Below are 26164 nucleotides of genomic sequence, written 5' to 3' on the forward strand. Positions count from 1 at the left end.
ACTGAAAGTAAAGGGGCTGAATAATTTTGCACGCCCAATTTTTCAGTTTTTGATTTGTTAAAAAAGTTTGAAATATCCAATAAATGTCGTTCCACTTCATGATTGTGTCCCACTTGTTGTTGATTCTTCACAAAAAAATACAGTTTTATATCTTTATGTTTGAAGCCTGAAATGTGGCAAAAGGTCGCAAAGTTCAAGGGGGCCGAATACTTTCGCAAGGCACTGTATATATAATTAAACGTTTTTCTGTTTGTATTATCTTTTACCAGATCTAATGTGTTATATTCTCCTATATTAATTTCACATTTCCACAAACTTCAATGTGTTTTCTTTCAAATGGTATCAAGAAAATGCATATCCTTTCTTCAGGTCCTGAGCTACAGGCAGTTAGATTTGGGTATGTCATTTTAGGCGAAAATGTAAGAAAGGGTAAGATCCTTAAGAGGTTTTTAAGAAGCCTTTTGGACCTAGATTTGGCTCTTCGGTACCGCTTGCCGTGCGGTAGCAGAGAGAACATTCTATGACTATGACTATTCTTCAAGCCTTCCTCTGACACCGCCTGGTATAGAGGTCCTGGATGGCAGGAAGCTTGGACCCAGTGATGTACTGGGCCTTATGCACAACCCTCTGTAGTCCGAGGTGGTACAGCTGTAGAATTTTTTGAGGATCTGAGGACCCATGCCAAATCATTTCAGTCTCCTGAGGGGGAATAGCCAATGTCATGCCCTCTTCACAACTGTCTCGGTGTGTTTGGACCATGTGGACACCAAGGAACTTGAAGTTCTTAACCTGCTCCACTACAGCCCCGTTGATGAAAATGGGGGGCGTGCTCGGCCCTTCTTTTCCTGTAGTCCATGATCCTCTCCTTTGTCTTGATCACTTTGAGGGAGAGGTCTCATCGTTGTCAGTGATCAGGCCTACCACTGTTGTATCATTGACAAACTTAATAATTGTGTTGGAGTCGTGCTTGGCCATGCAGTTATGAATGAACAGGGAGTACAGGAGGGGACTGAGCACGCACCCCCGAGAGGCCCCCATTAGGATCAGCATGGCAGATATGTTGTTACCTACCCTTACCACCTGGGGGACGGCCCATCAAGAAGTCCAGGATCCAGTTGCAGAGGGAGGTGTTTAGTCCCAGGGCCCTTAGCTATGGTGTTGAAAACTGAAATGCAGTCAATGAACAGCATTCTCACATAGGTGTTCCTTTTTTCCATGTGTGAAAGGGCAGTGTGGAGTGCAATAGAATTGCCTCATCTGTTGATCTGTTGTGGCGGTATGCAAATCGGAGTGTGTCTGGGGTTTCTGCGATGATGGTGTTGATGTGAGCCATGACCAGCCTTTCAAAGCACTTCATGGCTACAGACGTGAGTGCTATGGGTCGGTAGTCATTTAGGCAGGTTTACCTTGGTGTTCTTGGTCACAGTGACTATGGTGGTCTTCTTGAAACAACATGTTGGTATTACAGACTTGGTCAGGGAGAGGTTGAACATGTTATTGAAGACACTTGCCCAGCACTTGCTCGGAGCACACGCCCTGGTAATCCATCTGGCACTGCAGCCTAATGAATGTTGACCTATTTAAAGGTCTTACTCACATTGGCTACGGAGAGCGTGATCACACAGTCATCCAGACGTTCTAATGTAGTGTGTTTGGTGCTAGCAGGACATCTAAGACACATTTAGAGGACACACCTATTTGTAAGGTAAATACAGTGGTATGTCATTTGGATGTTGGTGTATAAACTTGTATTGCCTTCTATGTGTTGAAGCATCAAGTCCCTAAATTATGAAAATGTTTTTGATTTGAAATTGATTTCCACATTATAATTGTTTTAATTATTGTAATGAAGTGTCTAAACTCGACCTACCTGAACTGGATTTAAGTTTTACCTAGTTTTCGACTTCCAGAAGGTAGTTTCATTCCAATGATGTAGGTCTGAAAAAGACTAGAGTTCTTCTGTGGGGTGAGTCAGTGTTTCCACGATCTTAAGTCGAGGTGGAGTAAAATGAAATGGGTGTGTTAAAATCAGTGACATTTCAAATGGATTAATTCCAATGAACGCCAGCATGCCTGAAACATCGCTGTTTTTAATATACTCAATCAAATATTAACTTTACAAGCGAGAATTGTGCTTACTCGCCCACAAGAGCTACTGAAGCAAGACCTTTTTTCTTCTACAGGTTACCAAGTCAGGGCAGGCAAGTTACTTTGTGTCCTATATGAGGGAATCATTCAAACAAATTCAACTACCCAAATACTGTCTTCCCAAGGTAAGCATTGCACTACCCAAATACACCTTGCAATAAATACAGCAGCAGGTTGAGGATATTTTCATTTCTGAAGCCTCCCTTTACTCACTCTGAGGTACACTGCTCTCTGTGGAGACAGAAAGCTGCTCATCTTGAAGCACACAGATCACGGATACTCTCTCACTTGTTATTTATCTCTATTGCTCTACATTATATTTAGCTCCATTCATCTGTATGACTGTCTAGTTGAAGAGTTTATTTTCAAAACACTATATCTGCTAATTTTTCATATTTGTGGGTTATTTTTTATTGGAAATTATAGCTTATGGGTATGTTCGTGTGTGTGTATAAAGTACTGCTCTCAGATTTTAAATTAATATATTTTAGATTCGTATGATTCTTTTATTTTTTTGCAAAATGCTAAATACCCATTGTTTAGCTGGAATGGAATGTTCGTATTCTGTCAATTTCACTGTGATGTGTGGTTGTCTCACCTAGCTATTTTAAGATGAATGGAGTTACTGTAAGTCACTCTGGATAAGAGCATCTGCTAAATGACTCAAATGTAAATGTTTTACATACAGATCTCATATTACTATACTATATTATTAGTGAGGCGGATATATAGAATTTAGCAAAGAAACTTGATTATTTGTCTCTCTGAAATGAAATGAATCAAGTGTTAGATTTTTTTTTACAAATGCATGTTTGTCATTGAACAACCCGATGCCACGATGAAATAGTGAAAAGACACACCAATCACACCAATTCATATTTTCTCTCAACAATAAAACCTAATTGACCAACATTTCTGAAAATGTATGCATAGTGTTTTGGAATGAAACTCTTAATTTGCCTCTATCTACCCGCCTGTCTATTCACCCTTCCACGCTCTCTCCCTCTCATCTAAACAGGACATGCACATCATCAGTACAGATAAGAAGCAGGTGTTTGCGGCTGTACAGGAGTGGAACCAGAATGACACCTACAGCCTGTATATCTCAGACTCTCCAGGGGTCTACTTCACTCTGTCTCTAGAGAACCTCCGGACCAGAAGAGAGCCAGGCGGAAATGTACTGGTTGACATGTATAAGGTACATCTACTGTATGTGTATGCAGGACACTCTCCCTGTAGAAGGACCTCCGTGAGGCGCTCTTAGTTAAACCATATTACTATGTTAAGTACTGTTTGTTTGGTACCTCTGAAGGCACACTTCCTATGTATGATTTAATCTCCGCTGTAGTTTTGCATAGTGCAATGACTTTTCATAACCAAGTTGTTTAAAATAATTACATACACTCTCTCAATGTGATATCTCTTTTGTTTCATCTTTTTGGCTTATTGTCATTCTAGGTAGAAGGAATAAACGGCATATTTTTTGCCAACAAATTGGTGGACCATGAAGTGAAGACTTTCATTACCTATAACAAGGGTCAGACCTGGGCCCTTCTGCAAGCCCCTAACACTGATGTGGCTGGAAACAGTCTGCACTGCATCCTGGTGAGCTGAAATCATTGGGGTGGATGACACTGCTTCTTAAAGTATTCATTCATCAAATGTTTTAACCCACCGAAAGCTTGCTGATTTAATAGTAAGAGTTGTTCATGGCAGATGCCTGGTCTCTAATCAGTTTTACCTTTTAATTTTCTACATTGTCAGGCAAAGGGTTGGTCTCATCCTAGACGTGTAGTTCAATACATTCCAGTCCATCAAGTGGTTCAAAATCTACATTAACCTCAAATATTTCAATTTGACAACTTAGTCACTGTAAATAGATCACCCTAATGAAAGTTACATTACAATAAATGGCAGTTAGACAGTGCCCCATGGTGATCTGTGTTAGAAATGTTTGATATTCATTTAAATAATCTATTATTTTTTTTATATGAAAAGTGAGTTAACATGATATGCACATATTATGCATTTCTAGAAGAATGTATAATATGGCTCAGACACGAGACGTATGTGGCAGGGTCTACAGGCAATTACAGACTACAAAAAGAAAACCAGCCATGTCACAGACACCGACGTCTTGCTTCCAGACAAACTAAATACCTTATTTGCCCGCTTTGAGGATAATACAGTGTCACCGACGCGGCCCGCTACCAAGGACTGCGGAACCCCCCTCTCCTTCTCCGTGGCCGACGTGAGTAAGACATTTAAACGTGTTAACCCTCACAAGGCTGTTGGCCCAGACCACATCCCTAGCCGCGTCCTCAGAGCATGCGCAGACCAGCTGGCTGGTGTGTTTACGGACATATTCAATCACTCCCTATGCCAGTCTGCTGTCCCCACATGCTTCAAGATGGCCACCATTGTTCCTGTACTCAAGAAGGCAAATATTACTGAAGTAAATGACTATCAGAAGTAGCACTCACTTCAGTCATCATGAAGTGCTTTGAGAGACAAGTCAAGGATCATATCACCTCCACCTTACCTACTACCTGCACAGGCATTTCGCTACACTCGCATTAACATTGCTAACCATGTGTATGTGACCAATAAAATTTGATTGGATTTGAGAGGAAAAATGTATATAATTGTCACACCCTGATCAGTGTCATCTGTCCTCGTTATTGTCTCCACCCCCTCCAGGTGTCGCCTGTTCCTCTGTGCCAGTTCGTCTTGTATGTTTCCAAGTCAACCAAAATTTTCCCCATTCTCCTGCTTTTTGCATTCTCCTATTTCTAGTCCTCCCGCTTTTGACCCTCGCCTGTTTCTGGACTTTGTACCCGCCTGCCTGACCACGAGCCTGTCTGCCACTGTACCTCCTGGACTCCGATCTGACCTTTTTGCCTGTCCACGACCATTCTCTTGCCTACCCCTTTGGATTAATAAACATTGTAAGACTCCAACCATCTGCCTCCTGTGTCTGCAATTGGGTCTCGCATTGTGCCTTGATAATAATACTGTTTTCGTCTGTCATACAAATTGCCTCCCCTCTGGGTGAATTACATCAGAGACATTAGTAATTTAGGTGTATCAGTAAATGAAGCAATTTTGTCAGATTATTCTTTGCACCTTGGATAATGTTTTTATTACATGGCTTGTTTGCTTCAGAATGGAACAGCCAGCTCCAATGTCCTTTGTAGCCAGTTTAAATCTGTTGGTGAAAGATATTCAAATGTTTCATAAATGGTCTTTGTAAACTTTCATTTCAAAGAGATTAGTATGAACACAGAGTCATATATAAATGAGTCAGATATACACTGAGTATACAAAACATTTTAAGGATACCTGCTCTTTCTATGAAATAGACTGACCAGGTAAATCCAGGTAAAAGCTATGATCCTTTATTGATGCCATTTGTTAAATCCACTTCAATAATTGTAGATGAAGGGGAGGAGACAAGTTAAAGACGGATTTTTAAGTATTGAGACAATTGTGTATTTGTGCCATTCAGAGGGTGAATGGGAAAGACAAAATATTGAAGTGCCTTTGAACGAGGCATGTTAGTAGGTGCCAGGCGCACCGGTTTGTGTCAAGAACTGCAACACAGCTTGGGTTTTCACGCTCGACAGTCTCCTGTGTGTATCAAGAATGGTCCACCACTCAAAGGACATCAATCCAACTTGACACTACTGTGGGAAGTATTGGAGTCAACATGGGCCAGCATCCCTGTGGAATGCTCCGGGGAGGGGGAGGGGGGTGTCCCTAATGTTTGGTATACCTAGTAAAGATCCTTATAAGATGCATTTTATTTTATGTATTGGTTTAGGCCCAAAGGTGATGTTAGCATGTAAATCTTGGTGGGACAAAGAAAGATTTACAGTATACGTTTTGATGCATGCCAGCAAAGCCACTACACAACTCAACACTAAACAATACATGAATTGCGCTATAATGGTGACAAACGGTACCCAAAAACTGTTAGGGCCTACATAAAGCTTTCACAACAGCAGTCCCAACACCTTACCACTGTCACACCTGGCTTTCAGCAGAGCCTGCAGCGAAACAGTTCATTAAGCCTCATTTATCACCTTTTAAAAAAAACTGATAAGGCTGACTTGTTTAAACATATTTGTTTTCTACTGACAATTGAGATGTAAAATCTATAGCATAAGGGGACGACAAGCAGAAATCCGTAATTTCTAATACAATTTTAATGAGCGAGCTAGGACTTTTGAAATGTACAGTGACAGAATTCAGAACATGGGCCATTTTTTACAGGATTCTCCCTGTACACCAAGTCAGAATGGTAGGATAAATAAATGGGGCATGTAAGCAGACAATGAAAGCTCTTACAATATATGCAATACTGCCCTACCAAGCAAAAAGGCAGTAACTGCTCATAGCGTGGAACTGAGAAAAATAGATTTTATTTACCTTGGAGGTAGGATACTTGTACACATGATTAAGCATGTATTTAATGTTGCAAAAATGACAACTCATTTTCGACCAAATGAGCAGTTACTGCCTTTTTGCTTGGTAGGGCAGAAAACATTTCTGGACTCACTTGAACAGAAACAGGCGCGGCAGTACTTTGTGTGCATATTTTGTCATCAAAGTCTGGCATTCTCTGAATTGATGGTGCTTTCAAGACAACTGCCAACTCTGGAAAAAAACAAGGTTGAATCATGATGACGTCAGTGATCTTCACGTCGGAGCTCGAGAAAGAGGCCTGAGTTCCCAACTTTCAATTCTGAGTTGGATGACTGTTCCAAACGTATTTTCCCAGTCGGAGCTAGTTTTTTCAGAAGTTCCTAGTTGTCTTGAACTCATTGAAGTCTGATATTTCCAGTTGTTTTGAGTGTGGCAGAAGTCATGCTGGATTGACAGCATGGCCAATTTTGAATGTTTATCCTTTTAAGCTTGGAAAAGAGACCCTTAAATCCAAACTTTAACCACACACCCACTCCAATGAATAGCAGGCTAGTGATTGCTTGCAGTTAGCCACTGATTCCATCTAAACCACTCATTGTTGAATTTGTGATTTCCAACTTGTTGTGTAATGTTTATGTCCAATGGCCAACGAACACCGATTTGTTTTATCTATGATTTTCATTATTTATCTTCATATGACAAGGGTTGAAAATGATTTGCCAGTAGATTGTTTGTTAGCTTGCTAGCTAAGATTTTGGAAGTATTATCAAAGCTACTATAGAACGTGATTTGACGTCCTTTTATCTGTGGCCAATTATCTTGAGCATTCTTCGATGGGCACTTCTAATGTAACTCAATGGCAGCACCCATGGGGCTTGAATTTTTTAGCTCTACCTGTAGATTTTGTGTTGATGTAGTGTCCCCAATAGTGACAGAATACTGAGCCAATTATGGCGCAAATAGAGAATATTACCAACCCCTACGCTCCGTATTTTCCGCCGGCCGCCCCACCACCACAGAAAGCACTGAGAAAGGCTGAAACACATGCATTTTGGAGCTGCCTTACTCAAGAAAGGCCATGAAAAACGGGTTGCCACTGTTTAGGCTTATGTCTAAATGGAATCCATTGTGTTTGTTTTGGCAGCCATTTTGTTCTCTGCATCTGCACCTGGATATGCCTGTGAACCCTTACCTGCCTGGACGCATCTTCAGTAAGGACTCAGCACCAGGGATCATCGTAGCCACAGGTAGGACAGAAGCCGAAAAGGTTTATACTGCATGATATTTGTGTTCTAGCAACAAAATTGTAAAGACAGGCACAGCTGTTAACGTTGTGCAAGCTTTTATCTGTGGTACTGTAGAAATCTTCAAATAGAATACAGATCAATAAAAGTGTTCATAATGGGATCAAGTCCTCTAAAATAGAAGGAGCTGCATAGCTATGATAACGTTATGATCGTTTATTTTCTTTGCAAATATGTATCTTTACTATGCAAATATACTGGTATATGAATTCATATTTTCTTTTTTTCCCAGGCAACATTGGTACAGAGCTGTCTTCCACTAGCCTTGGAATGTTTATAACATCTGATGCTGGCAATAGCTGGAGACAGGTGAGACCCATCTTTGCCTCAAAATGGGCTCTGTCTTCAGTCCGTTTTTCCTAAATAAGCATTATGAATATGAAAAACTATTGATGTAAATCATATGTTTATTGTCTTCTACTTTTTATTAGATATTTGAAGAAGAACTTGGTGTTTGGTTTCTTGACAATGGAGGTGCTTTAGTTGCAGTGTCTTTAGTTGCAACAGTACCCATCCGGCACATATGGTAAGTTCATTGTAATTTTACTGTAGAGTATAGTGCCTTCAGAAAGTATTCACACCCTTTGACTTTTTCCATGTTTTGTTGTGTTACAAAGTGGGATAAAAAATGAACTTAATACTCCCAAATGTAGAATAACAATTCTAACATTTATTAAACATTTATGAAAAATAAAAACACTGCTCAAAAATAATACACTGCTCAAAACACATCCTAGATCTGAATGAATGAAATATTCTTAATAAATACTTTTTTCTTTACATAGTTGAATGTGCTGACAACAAAATCACACAAAAATGATCAAAGGAAATCAAATGTATCAACCCACGGAGGTCTGGATTTGGAGTCACACTCAAAATTAAAGTGGAAAACCACACTACATGCTGATCCAACTTTGATGTAATGTCCTTAAAACAAGTCAAAATGAGGCTCAGTAGTGTGTGTGGCCTCCACGTGCCTGTATGACCTCCCTACAACGCCTGTGCATGCTCCTAATGAGGTGGCAGATGGTCTCATGAGGGATCTCCTCCCAGACCTGAACTAAAGCATCCGCCAACTCCTGGACAGTCTGTGGTGCAACGTGGCGTTGGTGGATGGAGCGAGACATGATGTTCCAGATGTGCTCAATTGGTTTCAGGTCTGGGGAACGGGCGGGCCAGTCCATAGCATCAATGCCTTCCTCTTGCAGGAACTGCTGACACACTCCAGCCACATGAGGTCTAGCTAGCATTGTCTTGCATTAGGAGGAACCCAGGGCCAACCGCACCAGAATATAGTCTCACAAGCGGTCTGAGGATCTCATCTCGGTACCTAATGGCAGTCAGGCTACCTCTGGCGAGCACATGGAGCGCTGTGCGGCCCCCCAAAGAAATGCCACCCCACACCATGACTGACCCACTGCCAAACCGGTCATGCTGGAGGATGTTGCAGGCAGCAGAACATTCTCCACGGCGTCTCCAGACTCTGTCACCTCTGTCACATGTGCTCAGTGTGAACCTGCTTTCATCTGTGAAGAGCCCAGGGCTCCAGTGGCGAATTTGCCAATCTTGGTGTTCTCTGGCAAATGCCAAACGTCCTGCACGGTGTTGGGCTGTTTGAGCAGACACAGGCACATTTGTGGCCTGCTGGAGGTCATTTTGCAGGGCTCTGGCAGTGCTCCTCCTTGCACAAAGGCGGAGGTAGCGGTCCTGCTGCTGAGTTGTTGCCCTCCTACGGCCTCCTCCACATCTCCTGATGTACCGGCCTGTCTCCTGGTAGCGCCTCCATGCTCTGGACACTACGCTGACAGACACAGCAAACCTTCTTGCCACAGCTCGCATTGATGTGCCATCCTGGATGAGCTGCACTAACTGAGCCACTTGTGTGGGTTGTAGACTCCATCTCATGCTACCACTGGAATGAAAGCATCGCCAGCATTCAAAAGTGACCAAAACATCAGCCAGGAAGCATAGGAACTGAGAAGTGGTCTGTGGTCACCACCTGCAGAACCACTCCTTTATTGGGGGTGTCTTGCTAATTGCCTATAATTTCCACCTGTTGTCTATTCCAATTGCACAACAGCATGTGAAATTTATTGTCAATCAGTGTTGCTTCCTAAGTGGACAGTTTGATTTCACAGAAGTGTGATTGACTTGGAGTTACATTGTGTTGTTTAAGTGTTCCCTTAATTTTTTTGAGCAGTGTATATCTTGATCAGATAATTGTTAACCCCCTTTATACAATGAATGTTAGAAACACCTTTGGCAGGGAACTACAGCTGTGAGCCTTTTGGGGTAAGTCTGAGAGCTTTGCACACTTGGATTGTACAATATTTGCTCATTATTCTTCAAAATAATTCAAGCTCCATCAAGTTGGTTGTTGATCATTGCTAGAAACCATTTGCATGTCTTGCCATAGATTTTCAAGCCACTTTAGGTCAAAACTGTTACTAGGCCTCTCAGGAACATTCAATGGTGTCTTGGTAAGCAACTCCAGTATAGATTTGGCTTTGTGATTTAGGTTATTGTCCTGCTTAAAGGTGAATTCATCTCCCATGTTGAAAAGAAGACTGAACCAGGTTTTTCATGGTTTCCTTTATTCTGTTTAATTTTGTCTCAGAAAACTCCCTAATCCTTGCCAATGACAAGCAGACCCAGTCCTTACCGATGACATGTTTTGTATTCAGGACAAAAATAAAATTTCTTTGCCACATCTTTTGCAATTATTTCTTGAGTTCCTTGTTGCAAGCATCATACTTCCAGCGCCGACAGAGATGGCCTTCTCGCTTCGCGTTCCTAGGAAACTATGCGGTCTTGTTTTTTTATGTGTTATTTCTTACATTGTTACCCCAGGAAATCTTATGTTTTATTACATACAGCCAGAGAGAACTATTGGATATAAGAGCAATGTCAACTCAACAACATTACGACCAGAAATACGACTTTCCTGAAGTGGATCCTCTGTTTGGTCCACCACCCTGGACAATGGATCGGATCCCAGCCCGCGACCCAAAACAATGGTGCTGCAGAAGGGGCAGACGGAGCGATCTTCTGGTTAGGCTCCGTAGACGGGCACATCGCGCACCGCTCCCGAGCATACTATTCACAAATGTCCAGTCTCTTGACAACAAGGTAAACAAAATACGAGCAAGGGCTGTCTTCCAGAGATTGAAACGTTCTTTATTTCATGGAAAATCGCTCAATCGGGGAACGTCATCAGAGTCGGTAGAGCCACCTGGTTTCTTCACGCATCGCGCCGACAGAAACATGCATCTCTCTGGTAAGAAGAAGGGCGGAGGCCTTATGATTAACGAGACGTGGTGTGATCGTAACAACTTACAGGATCTCAAGTCCTTTTGTTCACCTGACCTAGAATTCCTTACAATCAAATGCCGATCTCATTATCTACCAAGAGGATTCTCTTCGATCATAATCACAGTCGTGTATATCCCCCCCAAGCAGACATATCGACGGCCCTGAAAGAACTGCATTGGGCTCTGTGTAACCTGGAAACCACATATCCTGAGGCTGCATTTATTGTAACTGGGGATTTTAACAAGGCTAATCTGAAAACAAGACTCCCTAAATTTTATCAGCATATTGAATGCGTGACCCGTGCTGGCAAAACCCTGGATCATTGTAATTCTAACTTCCACAACGCATAAAAAGCCCTCCCCCGCCCTCAGTTTGGAAAATCTAATCATGACTCCATTTTGTTGCTCTCAGCCTATAGACAGAAGCTGAAACAGGAAACACCCGTGCTCAGGCCTGTTCAACGCTGGTCTGACCAATCGGATTCCACGCTTCAAGATTGCTTCGATCACGTGGACTGGGATATGTTCCGCATAGCGTCGGACAATGACATTGATGAATACACTGATTCGGTGAGTGAGTTAATTAGCAAGTGCATCGGTGATGTCGTATTCACAGCGTCTATTAAAACGGTCCCCATCCAGAAACCGTGGATTGATGGCAGCATTCACGCAAAATGAAAGCGCGAACCACTGCTTTTAATCAGAGCAAGGCGACCGGAAACTTGACCAAATTCAAACAGTGTAGCTATTCCCTCCGCAAGGCAATCATACAAGCTAAGCGTCAGTATAGAGACAAAGTAGAGTCGCAATTCAACGGCTCAGACATGAGAGGTATGTGGCAGGGTCTACAGTCAATCACGGACTACAAAAGGAAAACCAGCCCTGTTGCGGTCCACAGTGTCTTGCTTCCAGACAAACTAAACTTCTTTGCTCGCTTTGAGGACAATACTGTGCCACCAACACCATCCGCTACCAAAACCTGCTCTCCTTCACTGCTGCCAACATGAGTAAAACATTTAAACGTTTTAACCCTCGCAAAGCTGCCGGCCCAGACAGCATCCCTAGCCGCGTCCTCAGAGCATGCGCAGACCAGCTGGCTAGTGTGTTTACAGACATATTCAATCAATCCAATCCCAGTCTGCTGTTCCCACATGCTTCAAGAGGGACACCATTGTTCCTGTTCCCAAGAAAGCTAAGGTATCTGAGCTAAATGACCATCGCCCCATAGCACTCACTTCCATCATGAAGTGCTTTGAGAGACAAGTCAAGTCATCTCCACCCTACCTGACACCCTAGATCCACTCCAATTTGCTTACTGCCCCAATAGGGGTACAGACGATGCAATCACACTGCCCTAACCCATCTGGACAAGAGGAATACCTATGTAAGAATGCTGTTCATCGGCTACAGCTCAGCATTTAACATCATAGTACCCTCCAAACTCGTCATTAAGCTCGAGACTGTGCAACTGGGTCCTGGACTTCCTGACGGGCCGCCCCCAGGTGGTTAGGGTAGGAAACAACATCTCCACCCCGCTGATCCTCAACACTGGGGCCCCACAAGAGTAGGTTCTCAGCCCTCTCCTGTACTCCCTGTTCACCCATGACTGTGTGGCCATGCACACCTCCAACTCAATCATCAAGTTTGCAGACGACAATACAGTGGTAGGCTTGATTACCAACAATGACTAGACAGCCTACAGGGAGGAGGTGAGGGCCCTCGGTGTGTGGTGTCAGGAATATAACCTCACACTCAATGTCAACAAAACAAAGGAGATGATTGTGGACTTCAGGAAAAAGCAGAGGGAGCAGCCCCCTATCCACATCAATGGGACAGTAGTGGAGAAGGTGAAAAGTTTTAAGTTCCTCGGCGTACACATCACGGACAAACTGAAATGGTCCGCCCACACAGACAGCGTGGTGAAGAAGGTGCAGCAGCGCCTCTTCAACCTCAGGAGGCTGAAGAAATTTGGCTTGTTACCAAAAACACTCACAAACTTTTACAGATGCACAATCGAGAGCATCCTTTCGGGCTGTTTCACCGCCTGCTACGGCAACTGCTCCGCCCACAACCGTAAGGCTCTCCAGAGGGTAGTGAAGTCTGCACAATGCATCACTGGGGGCAAACTACCTGCCCTCCATGACATCTACACCACCCGAGCCACTGCCTGTTCACCCCGCTATCATCCAGAAGGTGAGGTCAGTACAGGTGCATCAAAGCGGGGACCGAGAGACTGAAAAACAGCTTCTATATCAAGGCCATCAGACTGTTAAACAGCCATCACTAACATTGAGTTGCTGCTGCCAACATACTGACTCATCTCTAGTTACTTTATTAATAAAAATTGGATGCATTATATGTATCACTAGCCACTTTAAACAATGCCACTTGATATACTGTACTTTATACCATCTACTGCATCTTGCCTATGCCTTTCGGCCATCATATTCTTATTCATTCCTTTACACTTGTGTGTATAAGGAAGTTGTTGTGAAATTGTTAGATTACTTGTTAGGTATTACTGCATGGTCGGAACTAGAAGTACATTTCTTGGTACTCCCTGACGAAGGCCATGCAGCCGAAATGCGTTGTATTTTTTAAACTTTATTTCTATTGAACATACCATACAAATAAAGGCATTTTAATTAATTATATGAAGAGTGCCTTGGTCCTCCTTTCTTTTTGATAACTACAATGTTGTTGATCCATCCTCAGTTTTCTTATATCACAACCATTCAACTCTGTAACTGTTTTAAAATCACCATTGGCCTCATGCTGAAATCCCTGAGCAGTTTGCTTCCTCTCCAGCAACTGAGTTAGGAATGACTCCTGTATCGTTGTAGTGACTGGGTGTATTGATACACCATCCAAAGCCTATTTAATAACTTCACCATGCTCAAAGGGATATTCAGCATCTGCTTTTTTATCTTAACAAATCTTTGCAAGGCATTGGAAAACCTCCCTGTTATTTGTGGTTGAATCTGTGCTTAAAATTCACTACTCGATTGAGGGACCTTACAGATAATTGTATGTGTGGGGTACAGAGATGGGGAGTTATTTATTTTTTTAACCACTATTGAACACATTTTTTAACCACATTTTTACTCCTTATTTACTTATTTAGGTTTGCCATAACAAAGGGGTTGAATACTTATTGACTCAAGACATTTCAGCTTTTCATTTGTTAGCAATTTGGAAAATGTTCTACCAAAAAATTCAAACTTTGTTTATTGTGTGTAGATCAGTGACAAAAAAATCTGAATTTCAGCTGTAACAAAACAAAATGCAGAAAAGTAAAGGGGTGTGAATACTTTCTGAAGGTACTGTATATGGTAGTATAATAATGATATACATTGTATGTAAAGATGCATTATACTGTGCCTTATCAGTTGATTTCAGAAACAGGTGTGCAATGCTTAAAAACTAATGTTGATGTTCCCATTTAAGGACACAGTTAATTGAATTCTGATTTCAGTTTTGGTTGTGTTGTTGCATACGATTACATTTAGCCTTTGAAATGCTGATTGGCAAGGTATAGTTGCATGGGTTGTCTGTCTCCAGCAACTGCAACTGTTTCTCTCACCACGTCAAAACTGTCCGAATCCTTTCAACAAAGAATGTCTGTTACCGCGTTGCACTGTTCAAATTACTTTTATGCAAATGTTGCCAAGTCCAGGTTTGAAGTATTGGGGGACTTTGTGGGCCAGGGTCCTTGTGTTGTTGGAACCCTGTCACACCAGATACTTTGATATCCCCTGTACTGAAACAGTGTCGCAATCAATTAACATCTGTGAAGGGTGATTTAAGTCCCTCAATTGTTAGAGCCTGAGTCATATCTCTTTTTTATGTTTTGTCACCCTCAACATTTACCTAGACCTGTGAAACATTAGTTCTATTATTGAGTGCATAGTTAGAATACTTTTCCACATAGAGAACAGGCTGATGTGGGTACTTCATTTTTCATCCATGATGAGAATGCATCTTAAGAACGGTATCACTAGGAATTTGGACTCTGTAGAAATGTCTAGAATATTTTCTGTTAAACTCTTTTCATTGTCACACCTTACAAATATTACAAAGATGCCAGAGAGTTTGAAATAGTGGTGTACATGTAATTACGCCATTACTAGCATAGTAAATTAACTACATTATGTATTTAATCAGATGTTAATATTTGTTGTCCTGTGTTGCGAAATAGGATAAGTCTGGACGAGGGTAAGAAATGGGATCGTCACAGTTTCTCTCTGGTTCCTTTGTTTCTGGATGGAGCTCTTATGCAACCAGAGAATCACATCATCACGTAAGTGGAGTTAGGGTTGGGTGAACATTAAGTAAACAAAGAACTCATATTCTTGGTTACAGGTCATCTGTTTATGAAAGTAAAATAGTGTTGTTATTATGCATTAATCAGTAAATAGCACCTAAACTTAATTTCTCAATTTACAATGTTTTGTTTGCCAGAGGTACTATACACATAGCTGTGTTTGCAAAGTTATTTATTTTTGTTAATGTGTTTATATTGAATGTCTGGGCCACAGCAGCAATACACTAGTCTGGGCAACATCTTCATTTTACAAGAGACAAAGACAATATGGCTAATAACCTACCTAATGTTTTGTTTTGTTGTTTTAAGTTTCACTGGACACTTAAGTCGTATTTCAGAATGGCAGCTGATAAAGATTGACTACAAAGCCATCTTTAGCAGGAGATGCATGGACGGAGATTATCAGACTTGGAACCTACATAACAAGGTTATGTACATAATGAAAGTTATTGATTTGATGCCAACATCAAGATAGGCATGTTTGTTTATTGTCACTGTAAACACAGCACATGGATGCATGTACACACACACACACACACACACACTCACACATGCACGCACGCACGCGCACACACACACACACACACACACACACACACACACACACACACACACACACACACAGCTGAATCACATTGTACATTCATATAATTTCAGGCTATTGATCTGTAAAAAACATTGAATCAATGTAATTAAATTTACCGCAGGGAATGAAATGTAATGCGTTTGATAGGGAGAGCCATGTGTGATGGGAGAAAAGCAGACCTTTATGAAACGGAGGCCAGGGAACCGCTGTATGCTGACCCAGGACTACTCCCGAGTCATATCCTCAGAACCATGCATCTGCAGGGCCTATGATTTTGAATGGTAAGTAAAGTTATGGTAGACTTCCTCAGTTGTTACATCAGTGAATAGGCAAGGGGATTGTATATGTAACCCATCCCCCAACACTCTGCTGGACATTAAATGGAATTGTTTCTTAATTACTGGAGCCTCACAGGACTTAACAGCCCCCCTAATCACATATCTAATCACCAAAACGATTAGTTTGCTCAACTTTATACCTCTTCAATTTCCCTAATGTTCTCCAGTTTATTGCATGTAGCCACTGTGCATGCATCCACACAATCCAATTATGGTTTGCAAATTGTGAATGTGACTAAGCTTGTCTAATTTCCATAATGACAAATTATTTATTTTCATCCAATTAATAAGTAAGGAATTGCTAAATTAATTCTAAATGTATTGTATCTTTATCTCTGAAAATCTCTTCTGACAACGATCATGTCACTAGTCTTGTAGTCATACAAAAAAGAACTGACCTATTGCTCAACTACAAAAGCTTTTTAGTGTCAGCGAAGGGAAAGTAGATAGTGTTTTATGAACAGTCTCATGTTTTACAGTGATTATGGGTATGAACGTCAAGCTGATGGAAAGTGTTCACCTGCTTTTTGGTTCGACCCAAATACGGTACCAAGAATCTGTAGCACTAGCCAGAATTACCTCAATAGCACAGGGTAAGTAACTTGTAGTATCCCTCATTCCTTCCTCCCTTGTGCAAAATAACACTCTTTCTGTGCAGTGATTTGATATTCAGTGTTTTCCCACTCAGTAAATATTGTTTTTGATTGAATAGGGCCCTTTGTTCAGCAAATTACTCTCTCTGCATTGAGACTACAGTAAATCCAGTCTCACTCTCAATTATAAAATGACATCTATGCTGTGAATGTTGTCACTGGTAGGTACAGGAAGGTTTTGTCTAATAACTGCAAAGAGGGAGGAAAGGATGTGTACTCCCCCAGGAAACAGCATTGTTCCCCCAGGCCTCCCAGAGGCCTCAGACTGACCACCAGCCATGGAGACCTCACCGCCAACCTGGGCAGTAACATCACCTTCCTGGTGCATCTGGACGATGTGAGTCTCCTCTCCCACCACTAACCAATACTATGTCATTAGTAGGCATATTATTATTATTTCATCATGGAGCGGTGGAAGTTTGTCCTGGATTATCTTGTGCTTTTGAAGTGTTGGATGACGTGAAGTCCCCAGAGTCTGAACCGCTTTTGTCTGGTTTTGGAATGAAAGAGCACTATGACTCACTACATTGTCTCTGTTTCTTTTTCTTTCTATCTTTATCTCTCACTTGCTCCTCCTGAGTTCTCTCTTGTTCGTTCTCGTCTCCCGAGTGCTTCTCCTATGTCTAATCTCAAATCTCATCCCAAGTATTTCCCTAGACAACTCTTCCCTGTGAAAGATAATGCAGTGTCATAACAATCTGTTCTGACTAATGATGTCTGTCTTACTTCCTGTCTCCAGGGAAACTCGTTGTGGACACATATCCAGCTAGACTTTGGGGATGGCATCACGGTCATGTACAACCTGAGCCGGAGAGGCGATGGGATCAAACACAGCTATAGAGCACCTGGGATCTTCAGAGTGACAGCACATGCTGAGAACAGCCAGGGATATGACAGCAGCTCCATATTCTTACATATCACCAGTATGTCAACAAGAAACACTGGCTCCTTTATGTCTCATGTGGTTTCATGATTTTTCCTGCCTAAGCATGTTACCGCAGTAAGCCACTGACACCAGCATAGATTACAGATGATCATACGTCAAGAACTATAGATTTACCTACAACAACAATGCATTTTAAGTGCTTATGAAGCTATTGGATTATGTTGGATTTGTAAATTAACCAATTTACTGTTACCAAAATGACTGCATTTGGTTTGGATTGGCCAATGTGGTTCTCTTGTGTGTCTCAGGCCCAGTGGAGCGTGTGTATCTCTCAGCTCCTATTGTGGCCATCAGGAAGAAGGAAGCCAACCTAACTGCTGTGGTCTGGCCCGTCCACCAAAGAACACTAACCTTTTTCTGGTGGTTTGAAAACAGCTCTGAGGTGAGAGTCCTTCTCCCAATTACACTGGCCATTCCTGCTGTATCTGTGTGGGTGCTACACCTTGCCTAGTTCAGGTACCTTGTTATATTGTAGATTGGAATTGTTTATTCACAGCAAGTTGTTTTGGTCCTTTGTGTATTCCATGTGTGCTGCAAAAGGCAAGGTTGTAAGGTTTTCTATGCCATTCGCTTTGTCTTGCAAAACCCAGTCCTTAATAACCTTGGGTGGAAGCATCGCGTACACGTTTCAGAATGAGGGCATGAACAGGGTCGTTGTCCAGGTGTCTTCTGGGTGCAACATACTGCAGGATACCAAGGTCATCATTGTTAAAGGTGAGCGGAAAGGACTCCTTCGAAGGCTTTAATATGAATGCAACATAGGTACGCAACTTGTTTTAATCACACATCTTCTGTATCCATGTTAACGCTGCCTTGTTAGTGAGAATGTGGACGTCACCTCTACTCCTTTCTACTCACCTTTATGTCATGAGAAACAAGAGTAAATTGTAAATTCATGTTAGGTTATAAGCAATTCCAGCAAACTGAAGGATTCTTAATGGTATGTTGCCACACGGCAAAGCTTTGTGGTAGAGGGTTCATGGAATCATCCTCCATGTTTCGCAGAGTTCTTCAAATCCCTGCTGTTATCATTCTCTCCGACTTTGGACGAGCACAACCCTGACATCCCTGAGTGGAGAGAGGATGTGGGCCGTGTGGTGAGGACAGCTGTGTCACAGGTATAGGACTAAGTTCCCTCTGGGACAACAGTCGTTGTGCCAACACAACAGTCGTCATGGCTTTTATGGTCGTGATGAGGATAACCCTCTTTAATTCAATGTGACATTTTAAGGAAGTAAAGTAAACATAGATGTGTAGTATGATGTGTTTTCCCACGATAGCAGTGTGTGTGTTTGACTGGAAGACTGCTGTTACAGGTGTCTGGGTTTCCAGAAGAGCAGCTGTTGGTATCGTTGTTTCCAGGTGTTCCAACAACAGCAGAACTATTTATCCTGCCTGAGACTCAGTTGTCTGAACATGGGAAAGGGAATGAAGAGGGCTTAGTGAGTGTAAGCATATTTTTTGTTTGTACTTTAGGAAATCTTCTAGAATGTCTTATCTTGTAATTAATCTACAAAACAATTCACATTTGTATCACCAATGGGGTTTAACTGATTTAATTGGTAATGTTATCATTAGCTTTTCTTCAAATTTGAAAGAATAATCTTTGCAAATGCACATTTTGGGGTGCCATGTCATTTTTCAATTCTTTGATACAGATATCAGACATTCTTATAAATGCCCTGAACCAAGGATTGATCCAGTTTGAGTTGAAACCTGACACTCAAATAATTGTTTACATCACACAGCTAACTTCGGGTAAGTTGCAGTTTTTCTTTGACTCTTTCACAGTATAAAATGCGAAATAACAATGCATAAACAATTATAAATACTATAATAAGCACTGTACCGACATTCAATTCACCACCTGATGTCAACGTCAGACATTGATAGATATTTTTCCTTAAATCTCTTTTGTAACTAGTCATGCAATCAATGAGACTTTTAACAACAGATACCTTTAATATACACCTTGGAAGTCAACAGGGTCATTTGGATATTAGCATATCACTACAACTTGTCAATCATGACTTTACCCTTTTCATTCAGTCACTGATGTGTCTTAAATTGTGTCTGCATGGAAAGGTCTGAGGTGCCTTTAAAATGCTGTAGAAAGGTCAACGACTTCACTGGTCTCCTCTTGGAAGAGAGAAAGATTGGTTGGGGGTGGGTTAATACATACTCTGAATAATATGCCTCAGCACTTAAAGCCACGACTAAGCGCAAACCTTTCAGAGGCGTAGGGAGAAAGAGCGGGACCTCATGGATGGAGGCCCTTCTTAAAATGAAACATGACAGATGCTCACTCAGACCTAATGGACACCTGCTAAGTGAATAAAAACGAATGATTGCCGGTTTCTTCCCTTGTTTTCTCTCATTGAAATTGTTTCTGCTTTTACCAACTATTTTTTTGCGCGTTTGGCCTGGTTGGTTTACTTTAGTTTATTAGGATCCCCATTAGCTGTAGCTCATGCAGCAACTACTCTTCTTGGTCAGCACAAAACATAAAGTACATGAGAAAGTACAGAACAGTTGTAGACAAGAGTAACAAAGACATAACTACATTCAATTAATGATATCAACAAAAGAATTGGCTAAAGCAGAAATCTGTAGGCTAAAGTCTTGTTCTGTCTCTGTATGTCCCCAGCACCTCTGGTCGATTCCAACCCAATTCACAGTAGCTCAGCCATGCTGATGTTGCTATCTGTGGCGTTTGTTGGTTTAGTTGCATTCTTCATCTTCAAGTTCAAAAGGTATGTTCTCGTAATAATATTGATTGGTTGGTAATAGTCAACCAATTATTTTCTTATTTTGCCTTAGTGGCTTTCAAAAGCTACATTATACTCTTAACTATCAACTAAGAAGTGAAGTTGTTACAGAACTGCAGCTTAAGTTCACATGACGTCAGTAGAGTGGTGTCTGGCTTGTTAGGAAAATCCCTTGGATCCATGTCCAGGCTGAGGAGAACCAGGAAAAGGAGCCGGAGAGGATCGGCACCGTTAGGCAGAACAACACCATGTCCAAGATCAAGCACAGTGAGTTCCCCTCAGAGAAGGAACTTACAGAGAAAGAACTGGAGGCCAGGACCAGAGGTAAGTTAGACCTTACCGTATAGAAAAGTGGCGGACTTGCCTAATGGACCTAGAGCCAAGCCAAGCTCCCATGAGCCAGAGACAAGCTCCCATGAAAATCATCACATGCCGTAGCCTATGTAAATCATCTGTCCACACACAGCAGAAGACACATCTCTGTTGTGCGCTGTAACATATGGGCAATAGTTATATTGTAAATTGTCGTAATAGACATAAAGTTCATTTGCAATTTCAATAATTAATCACGCTAAATACATTGGTTAAAAGGTATAAAAGGTATAATTGAAACATTGTAATACATTTTCATCATTGCTAGGACAGCAAGTTTAAAAGCCACAAACTCCTAGCTAGTCAGTTAACTCACATAGTTTCAAAGAGATAGCTAATGCGTCAAGCGAGCTGCAATAAAAACAACACAGCACCTTATCGTCTATCAGAATAGGTTTGTGTCAGATATTGAGTTCTGACAGAATTATGGATTGCAATGGAAAGCATTGTATCAATATTCAGTGTCATGAGGGCATTATGATTAGCCATTTTAAGATACAGAATGTTTCATGGTGTAGGCCTACTGTATTGTACTTGACAAACCCTTAAGTGCCATTGATTTGTCTTATTTTGTACCATAAGCTCCTGTAAGTATTTGTATTTAATATGGATCCCCAGATAAATTAAGCCAGTTTATACATTTTTTTTAAACATTACAATACATTCACAGATTTCACAACACACTGTGTGTGCCCTCAGGCCCCTACTCCACCATTGCCACATATATACAGTACAAAATCCTTGTGTACGTGTGTGCATAAAGCATAAAGGTTAACATAGGGAAACCATTGGGTTGTTAAATCAGGGGGACTGCTGACTGTTTTTGACAATAGTGCCACTGCAGTGGTCCTGATAGACATGTGGGCGGAAGGCTTTTTGAGAGGTCAGCAATTTGGCCAATCTTCATCTCACAGCAGGTCTCTCCTCCAGCAGACCTTAGTGATCTGAGACAGATAGATTTCTCTTCTGTTGCATCCCAACTATTTATTCTCAATGGGCAGAGCAATATGGGAGCTTTAACTTGTACCATTAGATTCAATAATATGGCTGTTGTGTGTCTGTTAAAACCTCTTTGGGCTGAGATCCCCGCTAACGGGATCGATATGACAACAGCCAGTGAAAGTGCAGGGAGCCAAATTCAAAACAACAGAAATCCCATAATTACAAATTCCTCAAACATACAAGTATTTTACACCATTTTAAAGATACACTTCTTGTTAATCCCACCACAGTGTCCGATTTCAAAAAGGCTTTACGACGAAAGCAAACCTAACGATTATGTTAGGTCAGAGCCAAGTCACAGAAAAACAGCCATTTTTCCAGCCAAAGAGAGGAGTCACAAAAAGCAGAAATATAGATAAAATGAATCATTAACCTTTGATGATCTTCATCAGATGACACTCATAGGACTTCATGTTACACAATACATGTATGTTTTGTTTGAGAAAGTTCATATTTATATTAAAAAAATCTCAGTATACATTGGCGCGTTATGTTCAGTAGTTCCAAAACATCCAGGGATTTTGCAGAGGGCCACATCAATTTACAGAAATACTCATAATAAACATTGATAAAAGATACAACTATTATGCATGGAATTATAGATACACTTCTCCTTAATGCAACCACTGTGTCAGATTTCAAAAAAGCTTTACTGAAAACGCACACCATGCTATAATCTGAGTACGGCGCTCAGAGACCAAAACAGCCAAAGAGATATCCGCCATGTTGTGGAGTCAACATTAGTCAGAAATAGCATTATAAATATTCACTTAACTTTGATGATCTTCATCAGAATGCACTCCCAGGAATCCCAGTTCCACAATAAATGTTTGATTTGTTCGATAAAGTTCATCATTCATGTTCAAATACCTCCTTTTGTTAGGGCGTTTGGTAAACAAGTCCAGCCAAAAGGTCGGACGAAAAGTCCAAAAAGTTATATTACAGGTCGTAGAAACATGTCAAACAAAGTATAGAATCAATCTTTAGGATGTTTTTATCATAAATCTTCAATAATGTTCCAACCTGAGAATTCCTTTGTCTCTAGAAAAGCAATGGAACGCAAGCTAACTTTCACATGACCGCGCGTCACGAGCTCGTGGCAATCTGCCAGACACCTGGCTCAATCCCCTCTCATTCGGCCCCCCTTCACAGTAGAAGCATCAAACAAGGTTCTAAAGACTGTTGACATCTAGTGGAAGCCTTAGGTAGTGCAATGACCTCACAGACACTTTATATTGGAATGGCAATGAGTTGAAAAACTACAAACCTCAGATTTCCCACTTCCTGGTCAGATTTTTCTCAGGTTTTTGCCTGCCATATGAGTTATGTTATAATCAAAGACATCATTCAAACAGTTTTATAAACTTCAGAGTGTTTTCTATCCAAATCTACTAATGATATAAATATCTTAGCTTTTGGGCCTGAGTAGCAGGCAGTTTACTCTGGGCACCTTATTCATCCAAGCTACTCAATACTGCCCCCAGCCATAAGAAGTTAAGATTCCATGATTACTCAGATGCCTGCAGTGGTTCCTATGCTAGTTTAGTTGGTAGGTCGACACAAAGGTCCTCAAATTGCTGCCAACATCAAAACATTCACTGGGGTAATTTGCTTTATTGGGGTGTTGGAGACAATAGTGTCTTTGGGGGCACTATTCATAATAATTATACCTGTGTTTATATATTCTATCACCAGGAGAAAATGGAAGAAATGGGGAGAGAGTGATCACAAGAGAGTTTCCTACTTGTACTAATGTCTAAGAAATGAGATTATGAGTACTGTAAGTACAGGTTGTGTTGTTTCAATGTACCAATTTAAAAAGCTTCGTTTTCACCCTATACTTTGGTCGCCGAGAATTACTACTTAATATGTATTTCACAATACTTTGGAATTCTGTATAGCAGGAGAATACATTTGGTGTATATACCTTACTTGAGTATTGAGGAAGCGTAATATGACATCTGTGAATGTCAGAAATAGGCATAAGAACATGCCATTGTTGAAAGAGTAATTTCTTTCTTCAGTGCCAGATAGCATTGCTAATGAAAACTTTAACGCAACATGATTATCTTACAGATGTACATTTGATAATGACAACTGTATAATAATAACACAGAAAGGCATACTACAAATTAGTGTGGCTGCTTGGGAAACAATCTCTAGATGTAATTTAGGCTGTTAAAAGGTGTACAGGTGGAAAAAAAGCATGTATGCCAACATTTTTTATTAGATTGTCCATTCTAGAATCTTGGCAGACTGAACAGAGTTGGTTTTCTATTAGCCTACTGCTAATATAATAATATTTCTCACTTTTTCTAGCATGTCATAATTCACTTTGTAACTGTAAGATCTAAGATAATATGATGAGGTAAGCAAGTGTTGATCATGGTGATTGTAATATTAGTAAATGTTTTAAACCATTTATGGGATGGTCTTGTTGAAGATTTAGCAAAAGTTGCTTAACATTGTAGTGCATGAGCTATACTGTATTGTTAATTTTGTTAGATAAGCTAATATTTAAGTTTTTACCCCATAGTTCTTACTGTAAACAAAATGAAATGTTGTAATTGTTCAAAATAAATGTATTTTTCTATGAAAGTAGGCCTATGTTGTTTTTACATGTACAGATTATATTGATGGAGATGTAAACAAGTATTTCAAGGTAACTAGCCTTGAGTTCCAAGCTTTATGTTCTCCATAATCACGGATTCTGATAACTGATGACCATACTGTAAAAACAGAAAGTCTTAAAACACCATGATTGTGTAATGAAACCATGAAAGGTAATGCACCTACTGTAAGCTGAGATCTGGTGTCTGGAGGATGTCAATGTTTTAATACACAGAATGTGTTTTAAAACAGAAATGTAGTACTCTGAGTAACCCAAAGTGGTTATTCAACCTGAATATTGTTGCTTATAGGGGTTTCAGTGCATGTAAAAGTCAGCATCAAGACACACAACAACAAAAAACAGTTTTTCATACAATCAATTAATTAGAAATGCAAATGGTTTATAACCTACATATTGATTGGTGATACATTAAGGGCCTATGGGGAATATTATTTGTGGAAGTCCACCTTTATTTTTTATAATGTCCCCTCTCCGGCACTCGACGTTGCAGGTCCTGGCAAACCATCATCATGCACACTTGGCAACCCTCATTACGCACACCTGGACTCCATCACTACCCTGATTACCTTTAATTAACTAGGCAAGTCAGTTACGTAAGAACAAATTATTATTTACAATGATGGCCTACACCGGCCAATTGTGGGCCGCCCTATGGGACTCCCAATCACGGCCAGTTGTGATACAGCCTGGATTCAAACCAGGGTGTCTGTAGTGACACCTCTAGCACTGAAATGCAGTGCCTTAGACTGCTGTGCTACTCGAGAACCAATGGCAGAGGCAAGTGCAGAATCCTCAGTTCTTGCAATACAACCACCAGTTACTGCAGGTGTTTTGAACACTGTGCTTGACAATGCCTGCCAAATTATAAAATACATAGAAAAATGTTAAGCATTAAGACACTTCAGAAAAGGGGATCTAATTCTGTACTAGACAGGATTCAAAACATTATAATAGGGTTTTCAACCTTTTTTGTTAATAATCCCAGTCTCTGGCAAGGTTTTGCAAAATACTTGATTAAGTGGTGTTACAACACACATCAAGATGATGTGTTTCAATAATCTACCACAGTTACAGTTTTGTCTCCTTCAGTTGTTGGCAGCTCAGTTGCCACTAGTTTTGGTCTTACAAAGCACCTCATTTTAACAGTGTAATTCTTCAAGTTATTCACCATGGTTCAATGATAGTCTACCTTGTAATAATTGTTTGTAACAGAAGTGATAGACAAACAAACCTATTTCTATATGTTTGTCCTCTCTATCAGAGGAGTTGTCTGTACTGTCATCGGGACAGCCTCTAACACAAACACCCCCCAGCTTCCTGAATCTCTGTTTTACTATTATGCCCAAAGGTTT

At 40.8% G+C, this 26164-nt stretch overlaps 1 protein-coding gene across 3 annotated transcripts in view; it reads left to right on the top strand.

The window, feature by feature from the left end:
- LOC139381365 (VPS10 domain-containing receptor SorCS3-like) overlaps positions 1-24723 on the top strand; it is a 64511-nt gene extending 39788 nt beyond the window's left edge. The window contains exons 8-27 of one of the 3 annotated variants that reach the window (XM_071124836.1): positions 2184-2273; positions 3167-3346; positions 3607-3753; positions 7721-7823; positions 8113-8189; positions 8312-8406; positions 15390-15491; positions 15825-15942; positions 16249-16382; positions 16919-17032; positions 17258-17429; positions 17832-18015; positions 18287-18420; positions 18629-18752; positions 19044-19156; positions 19355-19486; positions 19697-19796; positions 20686-20791; positions 20970-21130; positions 23876-24723. In XM_071124836.1, coding sequence (XP_070980937.1) covers positions 2184-2273; positions 3167-3346; positions 3607-3753; positions 7721-7823; positions 8113-8189; positions 8312-8406; positions 15390-15491; positions 15825-15942; positions 16249-16382; positions 16919-17032; positions 17258-17429; positions 17832-18015; positions 18287-18420; positions 18629-18752; positions 19044-19156; positions 19355-19486; positions 19697-19796; positions 20686-20791; positions 20970-21130; positions 23876-23940 — 2451 coding nt within the window. In that variant the 3' untranslated portion in view covers positions 23941-24723. The remainder of the gene's footprint in view (positions 1-2183; positions 2274-3166; positions 3347-3606; positions 3754-7720; positions 7824-8112; positions 8190-8311; positions 8407-15389; positions 15492-15824; positions 15943-16248; positions 16383-16918; positions 17033-17257; positions 17430-17831; positions 18016-18286; positions 18421-18628; positions 18753-19043; positions 19157-19354; positions 19487-19696; positions 19797-20685; positions 20792-20969; positions 21131-23875) is intronic. The other 2 variants (XM_071124838.1, XM_071124837.1) reach the window with 2 other exon arrangements.
- The last annotated feature ends 1441 nt before the right edge of the window (positions 24724-26164 follow it).

This window comes from Oncorhynchus clarkii, chromosome 23 (genome assembly GCF_045791955.1).
Source record: "Oncorhynchus clarkii lewisi isolate Uvic-CL-2024 chromosome 23, UVic_Ocla_1.0, whole genome shotgun sequence".
NCBI classification, from domain to species: Eukaryota; Metazoa; Chordata; class Actinopteri; order Salmoniformes; family Salmonidae; genus Oncorhynchus; species Oncorhynchus clarkii.